Below are 24,392 nucleotides of genomic sequence, written 5' to 3'. Positions count from 1 at the left end.
GAAGCCACCTGCCACAGGTGGTGTGACCCGATACTGGGGTTCCTCTCTCCCTGATCCCCAAGCCTTGTCCTCTTCCGCCCTGTGCTCAGAGCTGTCCTTCTGTCTCTCTTGGACGGTAGCTAGGGCCTGGGCAGGAGACTGCCCTATCTCCCGCAGCCCATCTGCTCTGGAGCCGTCCTCCTGCAGGCTCTGGTGCTGACATTCAGGGGTGGTTGCTGGAGGAGCGGGAGGGGGCGCAAGTCGCCCAGCACCCCCAGGAAAGGCAGGCCAAACGGATTCCGTGGAAGCTCAGCTGCATCTCCAAGTGACCCCCGCCGATGAGCACAGTGAGGTGCTCTGGGCCACTAGCAGGGCGGCCCTGCCAAGGAGCCAGAGTGACTGAAGGATGGCTGATGGGGCCGATGGCCGCTGGGGAGGGCAGCAGGACTGGGACAGCCACCGGCGGTCTTCCTCCAGCTGCTCGGCTCTGAGCCAGTGTACCCAGGACAGGGGCTGCCCCAGGTGAATGTGCAGATCCCTGCCTCAGTGACCTCCCCGCCCACCTCTAAGGAAGCAGGGTGCTTACAGAAGGGAGCAGAGGCCCTGGGAAGCACAGGGCAGAGCCAGCTGCCTCCCTAAAAAGGGAGAGCTTGGTGCTGCTGGAGCCTGTCTGGCAGGTGTGAATAGGGCCCAGAGGGCAGCAGGCCCACTACCTTCCCCGGTGGCTGCAGCCCTGAGACAGGCCGTGCTGTGGGGCACCGGGTGGGGCAGGGGGCGGTGGTCCCCATCGCTTATGGTCTGGGAAGTGTGGAGCCTCAGGCTCGCCATGTCTGTCTAGGGGTCCTATCCTCCCTGCTCTGGGACCTGTCTTCGGATGCTCGTAACAGGGTCCCGTTTCGGCAGGGCTGTCAGATGGCTCTTCTTCCTGGAAGAAAAGCAGCCCTTCTGGGACAGCCGTTCCCCCTCTTGCTGCGGCCGGCCGCTCTGGCTTCAGCTTCGGGGATTAAGGCCAGGCGGCCTCTTATTTTAGGTTAAGAGGCATTAGGAAGGGATGAGAAGTTAAGCCCAGGCAGGAGTCTTCCGGGGACCTGCATGCACTTCCTGGTGGTAGGGGGCAAGGTGAGCAGAGGGGGCTTTGGGCTTTCTGCCATGGGTAGGGGGCCAGCCCCTCCCTTGATGCCCAGGAATAGTGAGGCATCTCCTGCAGCCAACGACAAGGGCTTAAGAGGAACTCTCAGGCACGTTCAGCTAAGACCTCAAACCAATGTTTCCTGGCCTATGGGCGGCACCTTCTTCCAACCTACTCAGACAACTTGGGGTCACCCTCAGCTCTCCTCCTCACCCCGCTTCGTCTTTGAATGACCCTCCGTGCACATAACTTCTGCCTCCTGTCCTTCCAATTCCAATCTCATCACGGGGGCAGGCAGAGTGCAGTTCACAGCTCTCCTTTGCTTAAAACCTATCAGTGGCTCCTATCACACACAGAACAGAATCCAAGTGTTCAGCCCAAGAGGCTCTGAGTTCATCCCCACTCACCCCAAACTCACGAGGGGCCCACTCTAGTTCCCACTCAGGGCAGCACCTGACACCACAGGGAGGTCTGCATCCCATCTGCATCAGTGGCACCTGGGAAGTACCATGGGGAGCACCCAGGGTATCACACCAGCTTCAGGGGGTGGAGTAGGGAGAATGGATGGTTCACTGAGGCCCCAGGGGACCTAGCGGGGGGCTCCATAGTGCAGGGGCATGAGCTGAGGCCTGTAGAAGGCAGTGACCTGCCCAGAGCCACTTGGTGCGCCGCACCACCCCCCACCCGCCGCCAGGCCACAGCAGAACTGGGCTGCACCTGGGCTAAATGCTGGCTCTGCCACCAATTCCCAGTGACCACCTCACTAAGCCTTGGTCATCGTGGGTAAAGCAGGGGTGTGGAGAGGATGCAGCTGAGGTGGAGCAGGGCTTTGGCTGCAACTTGGGGCTCATGGTGGCCCTCACGGAGCTGAGGCAGGGAGAGGCCCGGCAGGGCATCCACTCCAGCACTGGAGCTAGCTGCCTTGGAGACGAGAAAGGATGGGCAGGCTTTGTGTTTTAACCGCTTGAAGTTTTCCTCACCTTCCCATCTGGCCTCTGCTTCCCTGCCTGCCCGGCCCCCTTCCCTGAGGCTGCGCTGCGTACCCAGACAGCCTGGGTCCCCGGCACTCACCGTTACTGTGATTTCCTGTTTGGAGGGAGGCAGGGGGCTGCAGGTTGCTGCCCAAGGCCCCGTACCCGCGGTAACTGTAGTTGAGGCCGCCGTTGACGTACACGGGGTCCTGGGAGTAGGAGGAGGCTGGCAGTGAGTAGGTGGAGTGGGTGATGGCTGCGGAGTCCCGGGAGTGCTGCTTGTCCAGAGCGATGGGCTCGTCCTGCAGAGGGGGCAGAAAGCATGAACGCATGAACGAATCAGAGGGGTGGCAGGTCCTGACCCTTGTCGCTGGGACCCTGCACCATGCCCTGTGGAACTCTGCTCATATGTCTGGGGGCCAGAGTTGATCTGTTCCCGCCCAGCCAAAAACACCTGGAGGCCACACTTCCGAGGAATGCAGGGCCTGTGTGCCGGGCACATTCACCCCACCATAGTTCTGTCTGTCCATCTGGCTCTGAGGATCACCCGCCGTCCCCCCCACTCCCCTGCACCCGGCTGGCCTGGCTGGGGGTCTGCTGCATGACTGCTGGCCGTGCTCTCACCCTGCTGGAGAGCAGGTACCTGGGAGGACTGGTAGATCTCCAGGCGCATCCTTTTGGCTGCTTTTCTCGTCTCGCTCTCACAGGCAGCGGCCAGGATGTTTTCTGCCATGGCCGAGGTCAGGTGGGGAGGCGTGGGTCTAGTCTGCAGGCAGAACAGGGACAGAGCCTGCGTCAGGGCTGACCCAGACCCCTGCCCTAACGGGTGCTGACACAGGGCTGGGCTGTGGGCTCTGGATCTCTGCAGCGGAGTAGCTGTTCTGGGCCTCAGCTACCTCTGTGTGTCTGGGATCGCTGGATGGAGGGCAGGTGTCTGGCCCAGGGGCCGCCCAAGGGCACTGGGGCTTGGCTGGAGGCCCGTGGGAAGGGAGGAGGGGCTCACCATCTCCATGCCGTTCTTCTTCATGCGCCGGCAGGACTTGAGGTACGTGCGGATGCGCTTGCGGGCCCGCTCCTGGAACTCAGGAAACTGCCGGCTGCAGGACTCAATGATGGCCTGGATCTTCTCCTTGGGCTGCTTGGAGATGGGCACCATGCGGTCTAAGTTCTCGTCCACAAAGAGCCGCACGAACATCTGTGGGAGACATGGGCTGTGGGAAGGGCTGGCCGTGGCTATGGCCCCCACCCTGCCCATCCCTCGCCGGAGCTCACATTGAAGGCCTTGAGGCGCTCGGGGTCCATGCCCTCGGAGTCGTTCATCTTGTCATTGTCCTCGTGGTCATCGTGGTCGTCATCGTCGTCATCTGCTGTGGGGGCCCGGCCCACTGTCAGGTCCTCAGGGCAGCCACTGACCTCAGTCTTGATGGAATCATAGCTCCCGGAGCTGTAAGGGGGCGACTGAGAGAGACAAGGGCCAGTGGGTCAGACTGGGCCTGCTTTCGGTCTGACAGCCAAGGTGAGCTAAGGGACCGGGATGGTGAGCACACCTGGCTGCCGCACAAGCCACAGTTTCGAGGGCCTGTGTTGCCTCCCCTCCCTGGTAGCCAGAGACAGGACTGCCTGACCATAGCAGTGCCAGCAGAGGCCCGGGGCCCCGGAGGCACCGAGCAGGGGTGTCAGCGCCATACTGGGCAGCCATGCCCACAACAGGACCCGCCACATTGTGCAGGGAACAGGCAGACGCAGGAAGGGGTCCCACCACCAGCCAGCCTCTTCTGGTTCTGCCAAGACTGGTTCTGGCTTTAGGGTTTTCCTCCCTGATCCCAAGGGGCAGCAACCCTGAGCTGGCAACCGAGCTGTCACGCAGGCGGCAAGCATGCTGTCAGGGAGGAGGAGCAGATGGGCTGGGAGGAGGAACCAGCCAAGGCGACAGGTCCATTAGGCAGAGTACATTCCCGAAGCTCCCGGGCTGGGATTCTCCTGTCTGTTGCCGCCCCCCAGGGAGCCCTGTGAGCCCCCACACAGAGTGTGTGTGTAGGAAGCGGGAGTGGGAACCAGGCCCGGCCCACCAGCAAAGGAACCCCTCTGTCTTTTCCCACCGGGGGAACTCCTCCCAGAAAAAGCCTCTTCCGGGGAACATGGCTTTTGCTGTAGAGGAAACAGATGAAGATGGACACGGACAGGCGCCCAGTCCCACAGTAGCTGCCACCATCAGGCTTCCTGTGACCGTCCACAAGGGGTCAGCCCTCCCAGGGCCCCAGGCCTGGTGCTCGGCTCTTGATCCATACACAGAACTTTACAAAGGGCAGAGACACCCAGGTCCTCCAGCCTCCTGCTGGGTCATGCCAGACTTGCCGCGGAGAGTCAGAAGACCTCCCGGGCCTTGGGCGAATCACATTCCCAAGCCATTCCCTAGCCAAGGCCTCTGCTGGGGCCAGAGGAGACAGAACCACAAGACACAAGCTGCGGGTGGCACTGATGCCCCATCTCACTTCCGTGACCCACACGTGGCCTGAGGTCATGGCAGCAGACTCCCCCTCTGCGGCCCTCTGCTCGGTGCAGGGAGCGGCTAGGTCTGCCCCTGCTCCGCGGCCTGAGTTCGGACACACAGTGACAACTGAGCACGCACTCATCTGTAAAGAATTCTCCCGTGAGACAGGCTATCAGAGGAAAGGCCTGGCCCCCACCTCATGCTCTCTGCAGCAGCAGGTGGCCCAGGGAAGGGGAAGAAACTGTGTAGGGGTACACGGCTGGTGCCCAGGGGTGCAGGGCTCCCAAAGTCACCTCTGGCCCTGCGGCCCCGGCAGGAGAAAACTCTGCTAAGAGAGTTCCCGTGCCCAGTGCTTCAGCGCACCACTGCAGGAAACCTCAGCGGCCCAGAGGCAGCTTGCAGAAGTCAGGGGGGAGCACTCCAAAGGCAGGGGGGAGTGCTTGGTGGAGGGAGCACCGGCATTGGCCACCCTTCGCCCACGTGCACCCATCAGCCTGATCTACCTAGTTTCAAACAGCCACATCCCTGGGGCTTCAGAAGCCTTGTTCTTTCTCTGCATCATCTGCAAAACGGGGACAAACATGCAAAGTAGCCACGAAAGGCAGGGCCTCCGTGCTCAGTGCGGCCCCATGCTGCTGGAATTTGCAGCCGGCTCTGTTCTGGGGTAGAGGGGACAGGCCACACATCACCCACCACCTCCACTAAGGCTTCTTCACAGCTGGTGACACAGGCTCAAAGAAGGTCACACCCCATGTGATCTCATTCCAGAGCCTCCACAGAACGCAGGGCGTAGCAGCCTCAGCGTCACAGCTCTGGACACAGATGATTTCATGTCAGCCTCCACCACTCTGCCCCGCACAGGAAGGAGGAGGCTCATGGTTCCGGGGGGGCCCACAGCCCCACACACCTCAGGGGTGGTCTTCACCCCATACTTGACACGGCTCCGCAGTCCATCAGTGCCGCAGCCGTCGGAGGGGTAGGAGGGCGTGCCGAGCGCCGTGCCCGGTGGGAGCTTGTCACACAGGTTGATGGGCTGATCTTCGGAGGTGGCGGTGAAGTCCATGGGGGCCACAGCGCCGTTGCCATTCATCTCTGGGAAGGCGGGGTCGCCCTGCGTGCTGCTCGAGGTGGATGGGTTCAGGGTGGAGGAGCCATTGCCACTGCCACTCTCAGAGGAGGAGTCATCTGGAATGAGAGGCCTGGGTGTAAGGCTCCAGCACAGCACCTACTGTCCCCTAAAGCCCCCGGGGGTGTCATGGCCACGGCAGCCACAGGGAATACTGGCCCCATCTTGTCCTCGCCAGCATCTCTGGGTAGGAAGTGAGCACAGCGGTCCCCTTTAGGGGCTCCGACAAGCTAGCTCTGCCCCCGCCTGATGCAGGGTCCCCCTGCCCAGGCCGTCAGGGCAGGAGCAGCTGTGGGGGGTGCAGGCCATGCTGGTCTCCCACACTCCACCCCCACGCCACTCCACCCAGGCTCCAGGGAGGCCCAGCTTCCAGGGCCTGGCCATGAGTGGCTGCAGCCTCAAGTCCGATAAGCCTGCTGCTTGCCAGAGGTCCTTGGACACCTCAGAGGTCGCTTGGGGCCGGACCAGTACCACCGCTTCCCTTAACTCACCGCTGCCTTGCCCCTTCACACCCTCTCCCCCAAGCAGGTTTGCTAAGGAGAAAGGGTTAATGCCCCACTGTGCCCCCCACCCCTCAGTTACCCACTCCATGCTGCAAGCAGGCCCGGTAGTCCTGCCAGCCTACCCACACACAGCGTGTCCCCCACAGCCACCTCTGGTGCCAGGCCATGTGGCCTTGGACAGCCCTAGCCAGGGCTGCAGTGTCTGGGGTCTGCATTCCCTGCATCTCAATGGGCCACCACTGCCTTCCAGAGGTGACAGCCCAACAAAGCTCTGCTGCGGGCGCCCCCTGCTGCGGAGAGCACAGCACTGCCTGGGGAATCCGGGGAGACAAACTTGAACGAAGGGGCTAGACATTTTCCGATAAAATTCCAGGCCCCTCTCCCGAGTCCAGGCCCAGCCTCCTGCTTGATCAGCTGAGACGGCAGAGGCAGAGGCCAAAGCTCCTCGAGCTCCCGGGGTCACTGTCAGGTGAGTACCGTGTGGTTCCCAGGGGCGCCCAGGTGCCCGGCTACTCGGCACCAGCACCCAGAGCGGCTGGGGGAGGGGCTGCCACGGCGAGACCTGACCGCCTCCCAGGCCGCCCCTTCCCCCAGGCCAGGGTCGCTCAGGACCCCACCCCCACTCTCCCAGGCAGCAGATTATGAAGATTTAGTCCCCGGGGTTGGGCATTGGGCACGCGCACCGCCAGAGTGTCCCCATGGCGACCGAGCGGCTCTAGCGCCCCAACCAATTGCTGAGCTCCCGGCCGCCCAGGGGCGGGGCCGAGCTGCCCATCAAGCCGCCGAGCCCCGGGCAGAGGGGGATGGGAAAGGCCGCGGTGAAGTGGCACCCCTCCCCCTCAGCTGCCGCAGGTCCCCAGGGCCAGGCTGCCCCTCCTCCTCCTCCTCCTCCTCCTCCTCCTCCTCCTCCTCCTCCTCTTCCTCTGGGCAGCCACTGCTCCCCGCATCCTCCTGCAGGTCAGCTCCAGGCTGGCCGCCCCACAGCTTCCCTGCTGGCCCCGCTTCACCCCAGAGTCCATCCCCATCCTACCCCCGCTCTGCAACCTCTGGGCCCTCCTCACCCATCCGCCTCCCCCTTCTCCTCCATCACAGACATGCCAGGTTCTCCTCCCGCAGTATCTCCAGCGACCGAGCTAGATGGCTGTGGAATGAACAAATTACCCAGCAGCATTTACTGAGCACCTACTGCAGGCTGGCCCAGTCCCAGTCCCGGGCTGGGAAACAGAGTCATGATGACAACCCAGGTGTCAGCCCTCCTGGAGGCACCAACGGAGTCAGTGGCTGCCCTCCCTCCCCTCAGCCCCACCCCGGTCTCCACCCCAACTTTTTCATTACCCCATAATCTTCCTGTTCTCCACAGCCCGCTGAGTAATACACAACAACATAGGCCAGACTCCTGGCCCGCTGCGTTCTTAGTCCCAGGACTAAGTTCTGTAGCCCTGTCCCCCTCCACTGGTCACCGCAGGGCCTCACGTCTCCAGGCCTCTGCTTGGGCTCTGCTGTCTGCCTGCCATGTTGCTTCCAGCTCAGAACATTTGAGTCTGCCTTCAAGGCCTGGCTCAATGCTGCTCCTCAGGGCAGGCTTCCTCCACTGTCCCCAGGAAGGAAGCAGTCACAGCCCTGAGGAAGCTGGTGTCCCTCCCTCCTGGGGATACTTCAGGCCTCCTTAGCCTGGCCTGGGCTGAGTCCTGACAGCTGCCCACCTCCCACCAGGGCAGGACCTGGGGCTGGAGAAGCCTTCTGGAGCTGAGGAGCTGGAAGGCCAGGACGGACACCCAGGCGGGCTGATCATGTGAGCTCCTGTTTGCTCTAGCAGGAGCCCATTCTTAGCCCACCTTGGAGCTGAGACTTCACGCCCGGCACCATCTCCAGTAGGCCGGCTGTTTGACCTTGGAGGCCTTTGTCCTCCTCCAAGAGGAGGGGTTACTAGGAGGGCACCAGGCCTGGCACACAGTGAGCCAACGTCCCAGCGCTCAGCACGGGCATCGGGCCCATAGCCTCCCATAGTGCCCCACCCCTGTACAGGCTCAGACGTGGCCTCCCAACCACTGGCCTCCCTGACCAGCTTACCTCCTGGGAGGAGGGAACTCCCTTGCCCTAAACCTCTCGGGGGAAGGGGGCAGGACAGAGGAGGGAGGCCTACTCCCCAGCCCCTTGCGGCTCAGGAGCCCAGGGTGGTCGGCAATCTTGGAGCTGCTGACCCCCTCGCCCTAGGACTGTGCACCTGTGCTGCTCAGCCGGGCAGCCTCAGGCATGAGCTCTGCTCGGAGCACCCTGCTTCTCTCTGCTCAGATGCCGCCCTTGGCTAGCCAGGGAAGTGGCCGGGCAGGTGGGACCATGAGCTACCAGGAATCCAGATCGTGCATTCCCAATGTTTAGAAGAAACCGGAAATCTGCACCATTCTGTAAATATCCAGATTGTAAACGATTAATGACTGACTTACATTGTTTACATTCTGAAAAACCTCACCAAATAAATGGATAAAACAAAATGGGGTCTTATCCGTGCACTGGAATGTCACTCAGCCATAAAAAGGAATGAAGTGCTGACACCTGCTACACTGTGGAGAAACTTGGAAAACATCACGCCGAGTGAAAGAGGCACAACAGGACGGACACAGACGGTCTGCTTCCACGCGGTGTCTAGAATAGGCATTTTCCCAGAGACAGGAAACATCTGAGGACTCCCCGGGGCAGGGATGAGCGGGGACGGGAAGCTGCTGCCTCGTGGATGTCGAGTTTGGGGTGATGAAAACCGCATTTTGGAAATAATGGGGCTGCTCGCACAACACCGTCAAGGTACTTAATGCTGCTGAATTGTATACGGAAAAAAAATTGGCAATTTTAACGTTATACTTATTTACCACAAAAATCCCCCCAAACAAAAAAAACCACCCAAGACCTTGAGCAGGCCACGGCTCTCCTGCCTCCACACCACAGCCGGGCTGGGGAAAGCCAGCCACATGCAGCGCTCACCAGAGGGACAGTAGAGTCACAGCACATGTGCCCCCAGTCACTCCACTCAGGCCACCTCAGCCCAGCACGCCCACCACGTGTCTACACCGCCTGCCCAGGTGCCGGCTGCTCATGGCGCTGCCAACAACTTGGGTCCACTTTCTGCCAACCAGAGAGGCCGCGGGTTTTAGGCAGAATGCAGAGGGGATGGGGAGTGGGACGGACAGGGGCTGTGTGAACTTGCAGATGCCACTTTACATCCCTGAGCCTCAGTTTCCTTTCCAAAGGGGTGTCATGTCAGTAAAATAAGATTTATAAGGTATAAATACCTGGTGTAGAGAGTAGGTGCTAGGAAAAAAAATAAAAGCTAGTTCTCTACATCCCACACTCTCTCACTTCATCACGCATCTACACACACACACACACACACACGCGCACGCACGCACACACGCACGCACGCACGCCTCCCTGGGCCCCCCAGAGCCCCTCAGAGCCCAGCCCTACGGGAAGGCCTGAGATCTGGGGTGGGCACAGTGAGGGGGAGGAGGGAGCGGGCAGCGCCTGGAAGATGCCCAGCCTCCCGGCCCATGCAGGACGTGGGGACACAACAGTGAAGAAAGGGGTGGTCACTGTCCTGGGGGCTCATACTCCAGCAAGTAAAAAACCAAACATAAGGGTTCTAGAAGAGATGGCTCCAAAAGGAGAGTCGTGAGCTTTCTGGCCTTTGATCCCTGCTCCTTAGCCCCCAGCCCCGCCAGCAGGGCCCCATCTCCAGACTCACCCTGAGGAGGGCGGGACACCGTGAGGGAAGAAGGGAGGAAAGGAGGGAAGGCTTTGGCAATAGCCCGAGGAGGAAGCCTCACAGGAGGAAGCTGAGAAGACCCTGTGGGGGCAAAGGTGCTGTTGGGGGGGGCGGGGTGGGGGGAGTGGATCTGTCCTTCAGCCCCCAAGGCAGTGGCAGCTGCAGGGACTGAGTTCAAACCCTAAGCGGGCACCAGACTCCCTCCAGAGGCAGCCCCCTTGCTGTCACTCCACTCTAGCTGTACATCTTTCCACCTGCTCTTCCCTCCGAGGACACTGCCCACCCCCCCACCCCGCGCTCTTTCTGGTGCATCCCCTCCCCTCCAGGGATTTGCTTCAAGGTCACCTTCTCAGTTAGACCTCCCTGCCCCCACTCTGACATGCTGACCCCTTTACCTACTTTTTCCAGAGCCATTTTAATCACCTTCTCACATGTGTCTATGGCCTGTGCCCCGCCCCCGCCCCCATGCTGTAAGCTGCCCCCTCTCCCCCTGCAGACCCAGACGGAGCAGGGCTGTATTGGGGGTGGGCGGTGCAGCAGGTCATTCCTGCCTCTCCAGAAACCATACCCCTCCCTCCGGTGAGGGCACTCTGCATATTCCAGAGTGAGCACATGCCCCACACCTGGCCAGTCAGCCCAGCTCATCCCAGTGATCAGCAGGCATCTGACCAAGTGGGACACACGGAAGTCAGTTCTGGGCTCTGGCTGAAATGTCTAGAGAGAAGTGCTTCTCCACACCCCCCAGGGCCGTCCAGTCTGCGGGGCAGAGCTGATAGCTCGCTCGTACAAATCCCACCAGCCCCACCCCCACGTCCATCTGTGCCCGAAGCCAAGGGAGACCTAGACTTTCTGGTCATGGGAGCCAACAGTTTCCTTAGTGGAAGCAGGTTTGCATCACCTGTGTCTGGTTTGGTCTCTGAGTGATCCATAACCTTCCCTCTGGGAGGAGTGGAGGGACGGGTGCCCAAGCCAGAAGCCAGGCCCACCACAGGCCCCGGGTTTGCTCCCCTGGCTCTGTCCTGAGGTGACTGACACCCCCAGGAAGGGCTGGTGGCAGCACGTGGCACCGTTCGGGCAAAGGAGGAACAGCGAGCAGGGTCAGCACCCGAGGCTGAGGCTCTGGTCCACACTGAATCCTTCCCTCCTCCCCACTCCTTCCAAAAAAGTGTGACTTAAAGGAGCTATAGACGGTACTCGAACCCCAATGAGAGCAGCAGGGGGGTGGGGGGAGCAGGTGCGGGGCCTTACTGTCTCCCGACCTTGGGCACAGCCCGTCTCCTTGGCTCCTCTTATCTGCAGTCCAGGGAGTTGCCGCTGACGCCCTCTTGGGCTCTGACACTTTATGACCCTGTGAAAGCACCCAGCTGGCCCCACGGGCAGCGGGGCCTGACCAGCACGGTGCAGGAGTTGGGCCTTCCCAGGGCACAGGCCTCCGGCCATGCGACTCTCTGGGCAGGGCCGTGTGCCGGTTGAACCCACCCCACACCCAGCTGGAAGGGACCCTCTCATCTCTGCCCTGGCCTCACTGGGGCTGGGGCCCCTTGGGGACGGGCAACCCGCCCAAGGCCAGGCTGTTGGAGCCTAGAACAATGCCGGCGGGGAGAAGACTGCCCCCGACCTGGGACTGTATGAGCGACGGAGAAAAGGGTACGCTGGGCGGCCACGGGGAAGCAGCTGGGGAACGCACCCCTTCTGAACACTTCCCCCCAGCCAAGCCTCCCCAGCTCTGGCGGAGGGCAACGCCCCGATCTGGGCAGGACACAGAGCCCACCACCTGTGCCCAGAGTGCCCAGGGCAGGGAAGGACTGCGGTGCCCGTCTATTTACCGTGGGGCAATGTGCTGCTATTCAAATGGGGGAATTAGTGATGAATGGGGGAAATTGTTCCTCCCTCTGTCCCGTCTCCAGAAGGAGACAAAAACCCCTTTTACCTCAGCAAACAATGCCCTTATGTGGGCGCCAGCGCCCCGCAGCCCGCACAAGCCCGGCTCTGTGCGAGCCGCCAATCGCCACACCGGGCTCTGGGGCCCCCCGGCCAGCGGTGCCCTCTCCCTGTGGGTGACCCACACCAGCTCCCACCGCGGCCTGGGCCAAGGTGGGAAGACACGCCGTGCCGTGCCGGGGGCCTGCAGGCCGGGCACACGGCCCAGGGCAGGCTGCCTCCTGGGGTCAGAGGTGCCGCATCCTCTGCTCTGGGGGCTGCCCTCAGCGCAGCGGCCCTGCCTGGCCGGGGAGGGGGCATCAGTAATTCACACATGACAGCCTGACAGGCCGGACTTGGGGGCGGAGGAGGGAGGGCGGAGTGCTGGAGCTGGTGGCCCTAGGGCCCCTGCCGTGGGCCAGGAAGTGGAGACACCAGGCCCAGGAGACAAGCGTCTGAAGAGCAGCCCTTCCTGCTTCTGGGCTGCGGGCGGCTCCGGGCTGCAGTCAGGGGGGCGCACTGCACCACACTGCACCACACTGCACTGTACTGCACCGGGGCCGGGGCTCGCCTGCTCTGACAAAGGCCAGCGGCTCGGGCCCTGTTTACATGATGCATAGTTCCCAGGAGCACCAGGCTCCTGGCAGGCTACCCTGCTCTTCCTCCCGGAAGGAAGGGGGAGGGCCTCGGGGTCAAACGGGGGACACAGAGGAGCTGGAGGCGGCAGTACCCCTGGGATCCCACCGTCCCTGCACGATGGGGCCACCCTGGGTGCCCGGCCCACCGTCTGGTGTTCAGTCCCTGGCTGCCCACCCTGCGGGCCCTCCTAGGCGTTGCCCTCCACCCTCGTGCTTCCCGTGGCAGGCGGACCCCTGCTCCCCACCAGGCTCCTGGGGCCACCAGCCCAGGGACGCCAGCACCTCTATGCCACAAGCCCCCACCTTCCTGCCCTACCAAAGGCTGGTGGCCCCCTGAGCAGCACGGACACCCAGACCCCCGGGCGCTCAGAGCCGTGAGCAGCAGACCGCGAGTCATGCATGGATCTCCTACTTCCTAGTGGCCACAGTTAAAAAGTGAAAAGAAACAGGAAGAATTTTAATAATCTATTTTATTTAACTCAATATATTCAAAATCTTGTTTCAACAAGTGATCGATACTGTGCTCAAACGGAGCTATTTGACCTCCTTCTTCCTAGGAAGTCTCTGACACCCAGCGCACACCCGACACGCAGCACATCCCCATCCCAGACCCTCCGCACCGGCTGTCCGCGGCCACAGCACCACAGTGCAGACCTAGGCTTTCCGGATTCTCCCCTAAAACTGAAACCATTTCTCTCAGAGCAGGAACCCTGGGGTCCAACCCAAAGATGAGTCTGGGTGTCGGGAGCCGGTGGCCAGCACCCCTGGCAGCAGGATGGATACTGAGTGAGTGTCAGAGGCTGGGCACACTCTTTGTCCCTGACTTTGGGGGAACCAGAGGTTCCCTGAGGGAAGTCACTGCTGTCACACACAGTGAGTGGCAGAGCCTGGATGGGCCCCTCATTCCCCAAAGCATCCACCTTCTTTCTTCTCTCGGCCTCCATTTGCCCATCTATGCTATGGGCTGGCCCCACCTCTGCTACTGCCCTTTCCGATTGCTTCTCCCCCAACACACACTGGTCCAACACCGCCCCCGCCCCCGCCCCTGGGAAGAAATGCTCCCACTCTGGACAGGCTGGGTCTGTGTCTTCCCAGGCCCGACATCTCCCTGGCCCCACCCTCTAAGTCAAGCTCAGGCAGCTAGAAATCAATGTTAATTCAATGTACAAAGCTCTAGCCAAGATGCTCCCTACACCCTCCCCTCCCCTCCCCTCCCCCCCAAAACAAATCATGTGTTCTGAGAGCAAACAGAGCCACTCCAGGCGACCGTGTGTGAATGATTCACGGGGCAGGGCCTGGGCCCCAGAGCCCATGTGTGCCCGTGTGCGTCTGTGGGCCCCGGCAGGTCCTACTCCAGCCCTCCCGGAAACCGGCCCCAGGGCTGGTGCATCCCAGTCCTTAGGTCAGACTGATGACGCCAGCGTGGCTCCGGTCACTTCCTGGTTCCTGGGAAGGTTGTCCTTGGACAGGCCAGGGGTGGCAGTGTCTCTCCTGCATGTCCCCCCTGCCAATAGCCCTAGGCCTTCTCTCCAGCACAGTGGGGGTTGTGTCCGCAGAGGGTCAACAGGAAGCTGGGGTCTAATGCCTCCTAGACTGAGGGGCGGGAGCAGCGGGAGGGCGCCCACTTCCTCGCCCAGCAGACCCAGGCACATCTTCCGGGTGGATGTGGAGGGGGAGGGGGTCTCACTCTTCCCTTCTTAGCAGGTGAGCCTCACCTCAGGCTCTGGAGCCTGTCTTACTCTAATGTCCTCCCCTGGCATCTGGGGGCCTAAGACCCTAGCAGCCTGCACAAGGCCCGGCCTGAGCCGGGATAAAGGGATCTCTCGGTGCTGTCTCCCAGCCTCTCTTACCCCTCAGTGGCTGGAGGCCAGGACAGCCGAGCATTGTCTGTGCAGCCTGCAGCCCAGCTGATGATGGACACTTTCCTGTGACCCGGGACTGCCAGAGTGGCCCATGGCCAATAACCGGAAGGACTTGGGGCCCAGTTCTGTGTCTTGGGGGAGGGCAGGGCACAGGGAGCATTCGGTGAAGATGTCTGGAGCCTTGAATAGGAACAAATAGCTCTTGCTCTGGAGGGAGGGGGTATGACCTGTAGCCAGAGACCGAGGCCCAGACCCGCCTTCCAGCCTCACCTTAGACGTAGGGTCGGGGGCAGGGGGAGGGGCAGGGCCAAGATCAACAGTGTGGAAGAGAAAAAGCTCAGTATAAAAGCTCACTGCTGGGAAGGTCCCTTAGAAGCCATCCCTGGGAGGCCATGGTTAAGGGGCCATAATCCTCCCCCTGGACAGGACGGTGAGCAGGGTGGGTACCCGACCTTGAACGTGGGGTCCACGGTGAGTCAGCTGCTGGCCCTGGAGCTCTAACCCCAGCCATGGGCCTGTGGGAGGGCGGGCGCCATCTACAGAGAACACTAAGGATCCAGGGCTCAGGGGTAGTGCCGGTGACTGAGCCCGCGTGGCCTGGTCCCGGCTCCTCCGCACCCCCAGCCCCCCTCACATGAGCAGCATCCCCCCCTGCCCGCCAAGAACATGCCTGTGGCTGCCCAGAAGCCTTTTCCCTGGACAGCAGAACGAACTCACAGTGGCCTGCCCGTGCGGAGGCCTGGGCCGGGCGCAGGCGGCCGGATCCAGAAGCGGGGTCCTGGCGCACGTGGGTGGGGTGTGGGACAGGAACTCACAAAAGGCCAGGACCCGTCGTGAGTACCTGCCCTTCCGTTCCAGCCCTCACCCAAGAAGCAAGACTAGGGCCGGGCCAGGGGCAGGGGGAGAACAGGAGCTGTTCTTCTGTTCTCTGGGGATACTGGTGTGATGTAAGGACCAGCCAGGGGTCCCAGGGCAGAGGGGACCTAGAGGGACCTGAACAGAGAAAGACACAGGACTGGACTGAGTGCGGCTCAGGAAGGGTCTGGGGAACTGGGAGCAGCGAGGAGGAGAGCCCCCCAGCCTGCACATGCCAGCTGAGAGCAGAGAGCGGGCCCCGGTCGCCCAACACCACTCCCGGCACCAGGCTGGCCACTGACAAGGCAACGGCCCCACGACCACTCATCGCACCTCCCGGTCACAGGTGTGTGCTGAACTCTGTCACTGCCTTGTCCGGCCGTGTGGCAGGGGGAGCAGTCCGCCCTGGGCCCCACAGCAAGGAGTAAGGAGCAAGTTGAGGCGGGACAGAGCCTGGGGCCAGGGCAGCGTGACCATGCCGGCCCACTTCCCCGGCACACAGCCCTGCAGGGACAGGGGGAGGTGCCTGGGGAGAGGCCCAGGCCGGTGAGGAAAAGAGGGACAGCCCCTGCCGCCCAGGCTGCCTTTCTGGCCAGCGGAGGGCCCTACCCAAGGCCACAAGAGCCAGCCGGCAGGAAGCCTTGGGCTTCTCACAAAGAACCCCCAAGGACCCCAGGCTCGATGATCACAGTCTCCGGGCTACAGTCAGCAGAGCCGGGAATCGGAGCGAACAGCTCGCTGAAGACCACCTCACAGGGCCAGGGCAGGCCAGAACCAGCTCGCATGCCCTGGGCCTGCCTGCAGGGAGCTGTGTCCAGCCGAGACCCGGCCCACAGAGGTGACCCCACCTCGCTCCATCCTCCTGGCTGCGGCCCTCTCTGCCCCAGCTCTCCTGTTTGGAGCTGGGAGTCAAAGGGAACTTCTGGAGATGCGGGACGCAGGCAATCCCCAGCCCGGACATTCAGCATCTTCTTCCCTGCCCAGCCCACGCTGGACCCGCTCCCTGAGCCTCCCGGGCACGCCCCGGGCCCACTCTGCCTGCCTTCAACATCGCAGCAAACACAGCCTGCCCAGGGGGCTCCGCTGGCCCCCCAGCTCTGCCCCTGGCCACTCAAAGACCGTCTGTGGAGCACCTACTCCGCGGTCGGGACTGGGGAGAGAGCCCAGGAGAGGACACTCGGGCCGGTGCAGGGCCTCGGCCCCACGGAGGCTCCCTGTGGCTCCGTTTGTGGTAACGAAAAAGAGGGACTCACACGTCCTTCCCACGAATGACCCTAACGCCAGCTGCAGGGTCAGAGAGACCCTTGCGGTCGCTTGCAGTCTGGGCGAGTCACTTCCCCTTAGGAGAGGACATGTCCTTCCCCGTAGGAAAGGCTCGGTCAGAGCTCCAAGCACTCGGCTGGCTTGGGGATGGGGATTCCAGTCACTGGGATGACTGGGCATCTTTAAAAAGCGCCACATCACCGACAGGAGAGGCAAATGACATTAGGAGGAAAAAAGGGGTTGCAACACGACACGATCTCCTGGCCTTTTTTTGTCTTTTTAAGAAAACAAGACTTTTATTATGTCCACAGAAAAGACTGAGAAAAAGATGCCCCAGATATTGGTCATTTTGATTTTTTTTTTGCTCCATTTTTTCTAAATTTTCTACACTAAATCTAATACTTGTGAAACCAGGGGAAACAGAAAATACATTTCTCCAGAGGCACGCCTGCCCTCAGGCAGCTTCAAGCCCACAGGGATCCTGGGTCCTTGCCTCTGTCCCTCTCTGTCCCAAAGGCAGAAGACGGCTTATCAGCCTTCACATGACAAAACCGATTAAGAGCCCCAAGAGAACCAAAGGCCCCTCATCGCCTGGTAATGGGCACAGGAGGGGAGGCGGGAAGGGCTGGCACGAGGCACTAGAGGGAGGGAAGGGGGAAAGGGGGGGTGGTCCCAAAGGCTTGGAGGAGTGGTCTCATCTCAGAGGCACAAACCAGAGGCTCTAAAAGGAAGGCCCCAGGACAGCCCAGGGATCCTGCCCAGCCAACCCCACCCCCACGGCCCTGCAGGAAGAGGACAGTGCAGGAAGAGGGAAGTGGGACCCTCTGCTCTCCCCTGGAGCTGGCTTCCTGTCTGCCGGGGAGGTGAGTAATGTCCGCTCCCCACCCCCTCGCATCCCTTCTGGAGGCCAGGCCTCACATTTTCCGTTCAGGAAGGGGCAGAACAAGAGGCCAGTGGAGCACATCAAGGGGAAATCAAGGAGTGGGCCCTCGGCTGGTTCTGCCAGCTGCAGCCCCAGACCCGGGCCTAGCCCCGCAGGTGAAGGTCAGGATGCCTGCAGGCTCACCTGGCCTGTGTGCACGCACAGGCGCTTTTCTATTCACTCATTCATTTAACAGACACTTCCCCCCACCTGCTCTGTGCCAGGCTCTGTGCTGGGCGCTGGGGTCCTAGCTTCCAGGGAGCTGTGCTCTCGGGGAGAGAGGCGGACATCACACAGATAATCCCAACGACCGGGTATAATCACAGACAGACCTACCATCTGGTCCCAAGTCAATGCTAGACTACAATGTCTCTGGACAAAGTCCCAACAGTTGGCTTCTCCCAGGCATCCTCTCTCTGCCCCCAGAAGGCAGCCCCGGGGCCAAGTGTTTTTCTAGGCACTGAGGATGTGCACAGAGTTCCGCTTGGACTCAAAGCCCAAAGCCTCAGATAGGTAGGGCTGAGCAGCAGGTCTGGAAAATGCCTGGCCACACATGGGCAAGAGGCAGCAAGAAAAGCCTGGATCACTCTGGCCCCAAGAAACCAGTGCATGAGGGAGACCCCTCGGGCTCCCGGGGTCCCTTGCCCGTCTTCTGGGGAACCTACCAAGGCGGAAAGAGGAAGGTCGCTCCGGTGCCACCTCCTGAGTTTGGTCTGATCACCCACATTCGCTTCATCTCCCACGTCTTGTGAGGTGAGGACAAGAGTGATGTGCACCCCCCGCGGCAGCTACAGCCCCCAGGGAGGAAGCCCCGTGCGCATGGTTCCCCCCAGCCCCAGGCCTGCTATGATTCTGGGGGGCCGCGAATGGCCCCCCATGAGAAACCCGTGGCGTACAGGCTTGCCGGCCATGGGGGAGGAGGCACAGCTGTGTGGGGCTCAGGGCAGGACACTCCCACTCCAGGGGAGCCAGAGACAAGCCCCGGGGTGGGGGGCGGCGGGGAGGAGTGGAGGCACCAATTCATTTCTGGTCTCAGTCTTGGGACCTGCCCTGCCTGCCAGTCTTCATCTGCATTGTTACAATTTGAAAAGTGGGGGGTGGGGGGGTGCCGGGGAGGAGGAAGAGGAGGAGAGTGAGAAGGATGGAGAAAGAGGAGGGCTCCAACACATCTGCCAACAGGTGTGAATCATGTACAAACCACCTGCCTTCCTGAGATGCTTCTGGGCCGGGGAGGGGGGGGTACTTCCTGGCACAGCCTTGGGGGCCCCCACACTTTCTGGCTAAGGGAAAAGAGACCCAGGTACTCAGACTGGGGATGTCCTCAGGAACAAAGAGCCCAACTTGTCTCCAACAAAGGGTGGACCTATGTCCCCTCCAGATAGTGCACTGGGGGACAGGTCTGGATAAATGTTTCTTTCTCCATTCAGGCAACAACGGTCAGCGGGCCCCTGTAGCGTGCCAAGCATGCAGCTGAAGTCACTGGGGACAGAGCGGAGAACAGGACTGACATGGGCTGTGCCTTGCAGAACTCACAATGCGGGCTTCAGACCTCATCTTTCCAATTTGCCAGTTCTGCGGAGGACTAATGGCCAGAGACCACACAGCAAGCCGCCCCGGAGCGCTGCTGGTTGGGTTCGGAGTACACGGTCAACCTGAGCCCCTGCCTGGCCTGCCCCCACCCCAGCCTGTCGTTAACAACAGGGGGACATGAGAACACTCTACAGTCTGGCGGTCTCCCGTCGACTCACTGATGGGAGCCGGATCTTGGCCTGTGTCCACACTGTGAGCACCTTCAGACCAGGGAGCTGATTACATGCCACTGTGGGGCCTGGAGGGCGGGATGAAGACTCTGGGCCAGCTCTGGACCCAGCCAAAACCCTCCAGGAACCCACTGCTCTGGAGAAACACCACAGTCACCTACAGCTCTAGAACCAGAAGGGGCAGCAGAGACCGGGCTGGACAGCTGGGCCTTCTCAAGCCCTGTGACCCCCTGCGCCGGGTTTAGGTCCACCTCCGGCCTGCCCATCAGTCCACAGCCTCCAGACACAGCCTCTGATTAAATAATTAAATTGATGGTATCATAGTCAACACCAACCTCCCTGATGCAGCTCTGGCTGCCTGCCCCGATAAACACCCTGGTCCTGTCTGCAGGCCAGCCTGCCTCAGCCCTGGGACCAGGAGGGGGCCACGCAGGACGACGCCCAGGCGGGCCCCCGTCTGAAGCTCCCGTGGAACTGGCCACAGGACGCGCTGCCCCACCCCCCCGCCACCCCGCAGTCTCACTGCTTCTCTCCATTTCATCTTCCTGATCAACCAAGCCCCAGGCAGCTGGGAAACTGATGCTGAGGAAGCCATGACCCCCAAAGAAACACTCCCTTCTGCTACCTGATCCTGGTAGACCAGGAGACCACCCCCCACCACCACCCAAACCGCTGAATCTCCCTGGGAAGTGTCTCCAACAGAGATCAGACTCCCAAAAGGTGGTTTTGAGCAACAGTAACATAAGAATTTTTTAAAAGAATGAGTTGAAGAAATATGGCCCCCATTCAGTCCTACTACTCGGGTTTTTAAAAAAAATGTTCTGGATCCTTCTTGGGAAGGTATAACCCTACACCCTTGCTGAGTTCTGCAGGCTTGGCTCTTGGTGTGGCCTTCGCTCAGCTCAGATGAGGAGGGAGGTCAGCTGCCGGGCACTTCCCAGCCCTGAGCCCCCAGCAGCATGTGGCTGCCTCCACCCGTGGGAATACTGGGAGGTGGTATTGGTCTGGGAGGCGCTGGTGGGGAGGCTCACAGCACGAGGGGGTTGTGCTGACCTCACGAGGTGTCAGGGCACAAAAGTCTTTTCTTTCCCAGCAGCCTTGTACCCCAGTCCTGGCAAAACCAACCTCTGGGCTCCCCAGCCCCTGGCCCAGCTTCCCCAGCTGCCTCCAGGCTCGGTCTCCTCCCAGACAAAGCCGGATTCAGGCCTGCGAGGGCAGGAGGGAGGCAGGCGCAGGTTCTGCCATGGAGACGAACTTTGACCCAAACTGCAAGGCTCCTACCCCTTATTTACTCTTTAAGGCTAACCCATTTCCCAGAGTTAACATTACACCCCTTTTTAACACTGCACTTCCCTCCGGCATTCCAGGCCCCAACCTTTGACCCCTCCTAATTGCAGGCTCTACACCCCACATCTCTGAGGCTCAGCCCTGGGCTCATCCCCCACCCCCATCACCTCCCCGGAAACCAGACGGAGCCCCACCAGAGACGCTGACCACGGGTGCCACCCCACACCTGCAACTGCCTATAGCTGACAGAGGCGCTGGTCCCCCCAGAGCCCCGGCCCCCTGGGGGCTCTGCAGAGGCCCTCCAGAGTGGACCCCTGGGATCTGAGTTCTGAGCCCAACTCTCCCATCCCAAGGAGAAAGCGTCTGTTCTGAGGGAGGCCAGAGGAGTTTGCCTGGCCGGTTCTGGAGGGCAGCGGGGGCCAGAGCTTGCGGAAGCTCCTCAGCAGGCTGCTTCCCATCCTAAGAGGCTGAGGACACACAGTGGACAAGTGCACTGCCTGCTGGCTTACAGGTGACAGGCAGGGACCCTGTCCTACAGCCTCACGTCAAGCTACAGATGTCCAACTCTTGCTTTCACTGCTGGGTGGCTGGACTCTTCCGGGTCCCTTCCCAGACCTGAACTGGGGTAACTTCCACATCCGACGTCCGTATTCCGCCAGCCTGCGAGCATCAGGGTACACGGACAGGACACCGGCCGGGCTGCCGGCCCCCAAGAGCTCTATCCTATTCCCTTCAGGAGGACTTGCTCCCCCGGCACCAGGGGCTGGGGCACTGGCGGAGATACCCAGGACACCAGGGGCGGCTGGAAGCCACCCCTAGAGACCCCAGCCCAGATTCCACTACCCCAGATTTCTAGGCCTCTGGGTCCCGGGTGCGGCCCCTTCCCCGCTGGCCACCAAGGGACACTCACCATCTTCTTGGCTGTGGAGGTTCTGAGGGCTCCGCATCCTCTCGTCCTGGCTGGGACTCAGGCTGGAGGCCAGGTGTGGGTCAGCTGACATCCATGTGGAGTCGTTCATATCAAAATCTTCACTGCTCACAGAAGTTTCATCCTGATCGGGGACAAAGAAGGCGGATGTTCAACAGGCCCGGGCCTGATGCAGCCCCAGAGCAGCAGTCTGGCTAAGCCCCATGGGCTGTGGGCTTTGGAAGTGCCCAAAGGCCACAGGGAGCCCCCAAACCTTGCAGGAGGGGCTGGGTGGCTCCCCTTGCGCCCCATGGAAGTGGTTCAGGCGCTGGTTCCTGTTGGGAGCCAGGGCTGAGGGCCGGTGCTGTCTGTAATTGAAGACAATTATGAGGTCCTGCATCCTGTGAGGGCGGATAGCAGGGCCTGGCTCTTACCCTTGTGAGCCAAGGTTGAGACAAGCGCTGTAAACAAGGGCCACCGCTCCCCGCTGGCGGCCCACAGCCCGGAGAAGAGAGCTCACTGTGCGCAGGGCCCAGCGGCCAGAAGGGGAGGCAGGACTGCCGAGGCCAGGCCAATCGCCCCCACTACGACTCTGGTTCCTGGGGAGCGTGCATGGAATTCCTTCCTCCCACTCCCCCAACCCAGAGGACATTTCTGTCTTCCTCCTTCCTAACCTTTGCTGTGCTTCAAAGATATGCTCTTGGGCAGCTTCCAGGGCTGAAAAGGCCAGGCCCAGAAGTGCAGAGAAGGAAGGGGGTGGGGCAGGCGAGGAGGGTTCGAATCAGACCGCAAAGGGGGTTTGGCTCAAGGACCTGGGGGGCCGCCAGGGCCTTCCAAACAGCCGGAGGGCCTGCTGAAGAGGACCACGCCTGCCTCCTCTCCCCTGGCTGGCTTCAGTGAGACCCTGGCCAGTCATCTGGGAACCCCCAGGGCGGGGCCCCTGCAATCCAGCAATCCAGCCCTCCAGCGGGAAGGGACCCCACCTCCTACTTGGCCCAGCCTCTTTCAGGAGCTGCGAGCAACTGTGTTTAGGAGTTGGCTGTAAATCGCAAGAAAGATGACCCAGCAGCTCCCACACCCCAAGCTAGCTTCGCCCCCTCCCCTCTCCCCTCTAGTAAGATACAATGGCATCTGTGGGCCCCCAGCAAGGACCTCTGGCAGAGCCCCCCTAGTTCTTCCTCCAAAAAAAGCCTCCCCTCCAGGGCCCCCTCACAGACAACTCTTTTATAACGAGCAAACACACTTTGGTTGGAACTTTTCTTCAGAGGCTGTCCCCAAGGCAGACACATCTGTTCTCCAAGTGCGAGGGAACCAGCGTGGATTAGCCTCCGCCCCTCCCCCGCCATGCTGGGCTGGCAGGGAGTTTCCTGGAATTTACAGCTTCTGTGCAGCAGCCAGTGTGCCCTCCTCGGCTGGACCTGGTCCTCGCAACTGGACCTGGAGCACGTGAGCCTGGCCACCACGCTGGCTCTGCCCAGCTCGGGGGGTCCCCACGAGGCCTCCCTGGAGCCTCAGGGGACAGAGGCCATGTGTCCTCTTGTGCCCTCTCCCCCTCCTGCCCACCCCCACACTTACACTCGGCCTGCCTCCCCCAGGCTGCCCTGCTCCCTACACATAAGCACAACTGCCCAGTCTTCCTGGGGTGAAAACATGCTCACTCGTGTTCACTCAGACCCTGTTCTACACTCGGAGGGACACATGTGTTCTGCACAAAGGGACAACAAAACTCTCCCCTGTACTCCCAGGATGGACCCTAAGAGTGAGGGGGAGGCTGGTAGGAGAGAGCACCCTGGGAGGTACAGAGGCCACCCAGGCTCCAGGAGCCAGAAACAGGGCATCCTTGCTTGGGCACCTTGCTCCTTCCTGGCTGCCCAGGGCGCACCACGCTCAGGGTCAGCCCTGACGGAGGGAGGCCCTCTCCTGGCTCTGGGGTGTTGCTGAAGCACTCAGTATCTAAAAGACTGAATCCATTAGCACCGGAAGCCCCACCGAGTCAAGGCGCTTCCTGCCTTCAGTCCACAGGTATTTACTGAGCACCTACTATAAGCGCAGCACTTGCTAGGTGCTGGGGACTCGTGTGCTGGGTAGGACAGAGTCCTGGCCCTCATTGCCCAGAAGGGGAGGGGATGACAATCAGCAGAAAAACACATCAGCCCGGTGGGGAGGAGGGACCAGAGCAGGACAAAGCAGAGGCACCAGGAGAGGGGCCCGTGGCTGGGGAGGGCCTCGCTGCTTAGGAAACACCTGAGCTGAAGCCCACGGGAAGTGAGGAAGGTTGCCCTGGCAGGGGAGGGGTCTATACAGGGAGCCTTCTGGGCACCAGCATGTGCCGGTGGGGGAGTGGGGGGTCTGAGGAGCAGCTTGGAGGCCACTGTGGCCAGGGGCTAGGCTGGGGGCAGTGGAGCCTCATGGGAGGGTCCCAGGCCCATCATCCTGGGCAGGGCTGTCTGCAGCCCAGAGAAAGGCTTGCAGACCGTTCCGCCAAACACCGTGTCCTCACGGAGGAGCAGGGAAGAGGCAGAACCGCTGGGTGCAGCGCTCCGGGTGCCCGCGCTCTGCCTGCACTCTGCCAAGTTGAAAACATTCACAGATGCCAAGTTCATCAGATGCCAAGTGCTCCCCTTGGCCCTCTCATTTCATCCTCCCTGCAGGCCCACCAAGTAGGTATACTTATTAGCCCCATCGTACAGATCAGAAACTGAGGCTCCGAGGGGTTAAGGCGCTTGCCCAAGGTCACAAGCTTACAAACTGCGGAGCCAGAGGTGTTCAATCCTGAAGGCCCAGACACCTTCCTTCCTGCCGCCCAGTCTCTGCCCTCCAGTCCCCCTCAGCTGGAGTACCCGCCCTCCTGTGGCTCTCCACAACCCAAGTTCTGAACACACACCTGTCTCACCCACCAGCTCCGGCTGGGGCCTCAGCCTTCGTTCTCACAGCATCCGTCCGCCAGCACAGGCAGCCCCTGCATGGAGGCACCTGAACCCCTCCCCACAGCTGCGCCGTGTCAAACCATGGTGGGGCTCTG

The 24,392-nt window shown here is 61.4% G+C and overlaps 1 protein-coding gene across 2 annotated transcripts in view; it reads right to left on the bottom strand.

Annotated features, from left to right (window-relative positions):
• NOL4L (nucleolar protein 4 like) overlaps positions 1 to 24,392 on the bottom strand; it is a gene marked incomplete at its 5' end in the record, with an annotated part of 126,668 nt that overhangs the window by 3,710 nt on the left and 98,566 nt on the right. The window contains 6 exons of one of the 2 annotated variants that reach the window (XM_080814665.1): positions 2,180 to 2,381; positions 2,723 to 2,845; positions 3,083 to 3,274; positions 3,352 to 3,537; positions 5,478 to 5,755; positions 21,374 to 21,515. In XM_080814665.1, the coding sequence (XP_080670791.1) occupies positions 2,180 to 2,381; positions 2,723 to 2,845; positions 3,083 to 3,274; positions 3,352 to 3,537; positions 5,478 to 5,755; positions 21,374 to 21,515 (1,123 nt within the window). The remainder of the gene's footprint in view (positions 1 to 2,179; positions 2,382 to 2,722; positions 2,846 to 3,082; positions 3,275 to 3,351; positions 3,538 to 5,477; positions 5,756 to 21,373; positions 21,516 to 24,392) is intronic. The other variant, XM_080814666.1, reaches the window with a different exon arrangement.

The sequence above is a fragment of the Martes martes genome (assembly GCF_963455335.1).
Source record: "Martes martes genome assembly, chromosome: 9".
NCBI classification, from domain to species: Eukaryota; Metazoa; Chordata; class Mammalia; order Carnivora; family Mustelidae; genus Martes; species Martes martes.
This window is presented reverse-complemented; position numbering and strand designations above follow the sequence as displayed.